Source organism: Macaca thibetana, chromosome 13 (assembly GCF_024542745.1).
Source record: "Macaca thibetana thibetana isolate TM-01 chromosome 13, ASM2454274v1, whole genome shotgun sequence".
NCBI classification, from domain to species: Eukaryota; Metazoa; Chordata; class Mammalia; order Primates; family Cercopithecidae; genus Macaca; species Macaca thibetana.
This window is the reverse complement of record NC_065590.1, coordinates 48,963,912-48,969,911: the sequence shown is the minus strand read 5'-3', so window position 1 is coordinate 48,969,911 and position 6,000 is coordinate 48,963,912. Positions and strand designations below refer to the sequence as shown.

The 6,000-nt window shown below is 40.1% G+C and overlaps 1 protein-coding gene across 5 annotated transcripts in view; it reads left to right on the top strand.

Annotated features, from left to right (window-relative positions):
* Positions 1–955: 955 nt before the first annotated feature.
* The window catches only part of VRK2 (VRK serine/threonine kinase 2), a 111,034-nt gene continuing 105,989 nt past the window's right edge, over positions 956–6,000 (top strand). For 4 of the 5 annotated variants that reach the window (XM_050754247.1, XM_050754246.1, XM_050754248.1 and 1 more), the window contains exons 1-2: positions 956–1,217; positions 3,202–3,342. In XM_050754247.1, coding sequence (XP_050610204.1) covers positions 3,207–3,342 — 136 coding nt within the window. In that variant the 5' untranslated portion in view covers positions 956–1,217; positions 3,202–3,206. Of the gene's footprint in view, positions 1,218–3,201; positions 3,343–6,000 lie in introns of those variants that run through there. The other variant, XM_050754250.1, reaches the window with a different exon arrangement.

Genomic DNA, 6,000 nt, shown 5'->3' with positions numbered 1-6,000 from the left:
CTCATGCCATCTTTCATTTTGGTGACCGTCTGAAAGATGTAGGAAGTCCCAATTCCTTATTCTATCAAATTCATTAAAGGGCTCCAATTTTCCTTTCAGTATTTGCATCCCAACCAATTATTGGTGGTTCCTATGCAGAAGGCTTAAGTATTAATAATCTTTTTCTAAGCATTTGTTTGGTTTAGTCTAAAATATAAGCTATGAGTCTTTTTTTTTTCCTTCGACACGGAGTTTCGCTCTTGTTGCCCACGCTTGGGTGCAGTGGAGCCATCTCTGCATACTGCAATCGCCGTTTCCCGGGTTCAAGCGCTTCTCCTGGCTCAGCCTCCCCAGTAGCTGGGATTACAGGTGTCCACCACCACGCCTGGCTAATTTTTTGTATTTTTAGTAGAGACGGGGTTTCACCATGTTGGCCAGGCTGGTCTCAAACTCCTGATCTTAGAGGATCCACCCACCTCGGCCTCCCAAAGTGATGGATACAGGCGTGAGCCACCGCGCCTGGCCGATATGGGTCTTTATGTATTAGAAAACTGCTTAATAAAGTCCTCACTTTATTATCATAATCATAACCAATATCCTTATAATCTAATAACTATGGTTATTTTCATTTCACAGACAAAAAAAAAATCTGAAGTTTGTTAAGTAATTACGGTGTTAAAATTATCCAACGATTAATGGCAGAAATAGGTCCTGAACCAATATGCCTTTGAGAATTTAAACGCGGTGAGTTACATACAGGCCCTCCTAACTGGAGTGTTCGCTAGTACCACTAGTTGCTCGGCGAGAGCTCGGTAAGTACTGGCCATTTGGAAGCTCGTGGTACTCAAGCTGTGGTACAGGAGACCTAACACTCCTACACAAATGCAGGTCGTGCTTATTTCGTACCAAACTGGTCTGGCGGCGGCTCTTCGTCCAGACGCTGGCGGGCCAGGGTGGAGGTAAAAACATTTGTAGCCGCGCCCTCTCCTTCCCCTGGGCGTCTCCGGGGCGTGGACAGGCCGCTGAAAAGAACCGGCTGCGGCCTGTGCCAGGCTCCGCGGGCTGCTGCACTGCGAGGCCGAGGCAGCTAGTGAGAAGTTAAGAAGGCCCTAAGGAGGGCCGGCTCGGATGCTGGGCCCGCCTCCCCGCGGGATTGTAGGCCCGGGGGCTCCGCCTGGTCCCGAGCGGCAGGCAGGAGGCGGTGCGCGCGGCCCGGCGGCGAGGGACACTGAGGCCGGGTCAGTCTTTTGCTCTGGGGTCTTGGTTGGGGTGCAGCACCTCCGCGCTCCGCTCTCCGCTTGCACTGCCGGAGCCGCGGCCCCGCCCGGGAAAGAGCTGCCGTCGGAGTGAGACGCCGGGGACTCTGGGCTGCGTCTTAGTCATGCCCTGGGCTTGGTCTCTGCTTCCGCGTTTGGTTCCTTTTTCCCCTCTGGGGGTGAGAACCAGGCGTCCCCTTCTACTCGCGTTGGCCAAAAGCGGGGTCCGAGGTGTCAGTGGAAAAGAGGGTGGCGTTTCTCTTTTTGCCGGTGCAGAGAGAACTTGGGGCGGGAAGGCTGGTCGTGGCTCCCCGGCGCGCTAAGGGCGGACGGACCAGGCGGCTGCGCCGCGTTGCTCTCGATTCCTCCCGCAGGGTCAGGGGCCGCGGCGGGGTTGGAGGTCAGCCCTGGCTCATGTTAACCTCTGGGTATCAGTTTGCCCGGAAACTCGTGTTAAGGACTTCATCTTAGCCTTGGGAATGTACCCAGAAGCCAAAGGGACACCCCTGATAGGGACTGGCCCTGAGAGGAGGCTGTCGTTTCCCCGAGCAGAAGAACTCGGGACCCGCCCCCAGGATGTGCATTTCGTAGTCAGGGTCTCCTTTACCGCCTCAAGCCCTGAAGCCACTGCCTTGCCCCAAAATGTGTTTATCCTCTTTATAATTATTTAGACTTTATGCCTTAATCAGTAGTTTTTTACACTTCGGAGACTTTTAAGTTTTAAATCAGTAAATCTGTAATAGGTACCAGCATCTATAATGTACTGGTCGAGGGAAACCTCCACAAAACTTTTCCTACTTTATGATACAATCAATGCTCCAGGCATGGTTCACCATCCAAATTCCCAGCTTCCCTTGTGTGCCTATCAGGAGGAGGACAGGTGAATATTGTTAAAGATACACGCAGCGACTCTACCTGGGATGATGCTGCTAAGTAAAAAAGCAGTTAAGTGAAGGAGGAAAAACAGACACTTATGGAAGATAGGAAGATTATATTAAGAAAACTTTACGTGTATATGTTTATAAATAACTTTCATGTCAGAAACTCTTAATAGTTTTAAAAAATTCTTCAGAAATACTTAGAGGATCATGGTTAACCTTCACATTTAAATTATTTTGAGGCATATATGCTGGCATATATATATTTTCCCCTAAGAAATTTTCTCTTTTAACTCAGAATTTCCCATTGAGAAATTTGCTAACCTATATACAATTATAATTAGTTGATTAAAGTTGCATGGCTGTGCTATGGAGATTATGTTTTTGTTGTTGGTGGCACAGCAGTAATCTCTAAGGCAGGACTATTTTCACTGTGATGAACTGAGAGAGGGTAAGAAGACAAAATGCTGAGAATATTTTGGCAGCCCGGGAACTACCCGATGGCCTAGTGTTCTGCTAAATTACATATCCATGAAAATCCCTGGCTCATTTAACAAATGTTTACTGAGTACCTACTCGGTGTCACATGCTTTGCTTGGTGGTGATGATGTCCATTGCCATTGTCTGTGTCTTCCCAATCCAGTTCTGTGTTCTAGTGACTGAAGACCTTCTCACTTTTAACATTTTACATTCTCAATGAAAGCAGTATTTCTATGTGTATGAAATTTATTTTATTTTTTCATTGGAAATTGTTAATTTCTTGTTGCTTAAGGTGTATCCTGCATGTTAATATGTGCTATAGACCCCGGAAATGAATTTTGGAAGTGTTGTATTAAATGAAATTTGATTAATTTGCTTCTGTTTTTTTTAAATATCCGTATCTGTTAGATCTCAATATTGTAATGTATATGAATTTCTAATTTGAATATAATGTGTGGGCTTTTCCAAACTGAATTAACTTTAGAATCCTAATTTCTAGGAACCTGGGAAAGTTCCCCATTGAAGACATTTTGGGAAATGTATTTTAACTCTAAAGAGTTTTATTTGTTCTTACTTTTTCCCATTTATCTCACCCCTTCTGCCAACAGAAGTGATGCCACCAAAAAGAAATGAAAAATACAAACTTCCTATTCCACTTCCAGAAGGCAAGGTTCTGGATGATATGGAAGGCAATCAGTGGGTACTGGGCAAGAAGATTGGCTCTGGAGGATTTGGATTGATATATTTAGGTAAAGTAAAACCTTAAATTACCAATTATTCTTATTTCTGTGACTGTAGCTGTGATTACTTAGTGACATTTTAAGAATGGAAATATGGAATTCATATGTGTACTTTATTAAAATTCATGATTGTATTTGATTAAGTAATAATATAGTACAGTGTCTGGGTTCAAGACATCACTGACCCACTCCTTGTTGTCCATGTTTTTCTAAATAACTCTTAGAAGGCTTTTTAGAGCATAATTTTACAATATGCCAGACAAAATGCTTTCTTTTTTTTTGAGAACTTGTTTTCTTAGAAACATGCTTTTTTCAGATGAGAAACCACAACTGTATAGATAAAAATACTTTCTGTGAATCTTAATCATTAATATTTAGGGAAAGCAAAGGTCTAGTCATTTCTTAACTGGGCTCTACTGGAGAATTCATAGATAAAACTTAAGGCATCTATTCTATGGAATAAATTAACTTCTAGTGCATCTAGAGTGGTCCTAGGGATGTGCCATTCTTGGGATAATTGAAAAAATAAACACTCAAAATTATTTTCTGTGATCTGTGGTACAGTAAGGAACCATGGGCTGGGTAGGCCTTTACATTGCATTTAAGCATTTAAAAATTACACTGAACTTTAATGAATCATTCAAGGCTATCTTAAATCTGTGTTGAGGAAGGGATATCCATTAAAAGATTGATGAATAAAATAAGGAAAATGTTAATGATTTTTAAAAATATACCCTCAAGAATAAATTCTCCTAAATGTACTGGCTGAGATCACATCTATTTCCACAGGAGTTTAAGGAGTTGATAAAATACCTCCTTTGAGGGAATCTTGGGTTCTCATGAAATATTTCCAGAAAAACATGCTTCATGGATCCTGAAACATAAAGATCCTCTTCTGATAAAACTAAGATTGTAGTTTTGAATGAATGAATAAAATTTGGTCAATAAGTAGCTGCTTATTAAATACTTCAGTGTCTAATCTAGTTGGAAAGACAAGACCAGCACAAAAAATTGTATGGGCCAAGTAAAGGACAATTACCCCATTTAAAGGGTTTGAACTTGCTTGAAATTGCAAAATGCTGTGATTATTAAGTGCTAGATTTAGTGACATAGTCAACACTGTTCAATAGAAATGTAATACAAGCTACATATGTAGTTTAAAATTTTCTAGGAGCCACATTAAAATACATTAAAAGAAACAGGTGAAATTATTTTAATAATATTTAATGCAGTATATCAAAAATACTATTTCAATATGCTCTTAACATAAACAAATGAAATATTTTACTTTTTTAAATGAAAGTCTTCAAAATCTAAGGTTTATCTAGTCTCAAGAGCCCAATTACCACGTGGCTCATGTGCTCAGTAACTACATGTGGCTACTGTATAGAATATTACATATAAAGACTATGTGAGAATGAGTATTGTTTGAAACTTGAACTTAGTGAATTCTGTATTACAGCAAAGCATTAAGATCTCTAGTATACTGTCTTGACTGAAGGTCGAGATACAGTGTTGAATACATTATTTCTGATGTGGCTGAGCTATAGGCTTGGATTCCATAGCTTATCACTTTTGGTTTTCTAATGTTTGTATTATTTGAGTAATTTCAAAGAACTAGAAAAAAACATTGACTATGTTGATCTTACCTCTTTTCTCTTTTTGAAATGTAAATATTATATGTATTTAAATTCAAATCAATGTTTAAGATTAATTAGTGTATGTCTGCATATCTGTATGTATTTATGTGTACACATAGTCACTATTGTTACTGTTATGATAAGGGAATATACTTGCATAGGCATGTGACTTACTTGTCCCTATTCAAATGCAGAAAAATCTTTGCTTCTTTCAGTCTTAAGTACAGTGTCACATACTTTTACTTTTTTTTTTTTTTTTTTTGAGATGGAATCTCACTCTGTGGCCCAGACTGGAGTGCAGTGGCTTAATCTCAGACCACTGCAATCTCCACCTCCTAGGTTCATGCAATTCTCATGCCTCAACCTCCCAAGTAGCTGGGAGTACAGGCACTTGCCACCATGCCCGGCTAATTTTTGTATTTTTAATAGAAATGGGGTTTTGCCATATTAGCCAGGCTGGTCTTGAACTCCTGACCTCAGGTGATCTGCCCACCTCGGCCTCCCAAAGTGCTGGGATTACAGACGTGAGCCACTGCGCCCAGCCTACTTATTTTTTTTATTACTAAAATAATACTATTTGTTTTATAATATATTTCAGGGTTCAGTATGTAATGGAACATTCTCTAGTATCTGAACTTTAAAACCTGGACCCTAGGAAGATTAGCGAGTGCACACCATTGAGGAAGGACTTTAAAGAAATATTTAGCTATTTTCAGAAAAAAGGCTCTGATACTTCAGATTTTGTGATAAAGATGTGTGTTCCAAATGTTGTAACTGTTCCATTAAAAGTGATGCTAATGAGTCGTAGAATCAGTTTAACTTCACTAAACTTAGTTTTTACTTTTTTCAAAGCTATACAAACAAATCAACATGAAATTACATAATGTTTTTGCATTTTACCATGGTTCTTATCACTTCCTCTATATAAATGAAGAGAAGAAGCAGTAAAATTCAGATTTTCCTGAATACCTTTGTGTCCAGCTACATTCATTTCAGGTATTCTTTCCAGATACCCCCTTTCAGCAGA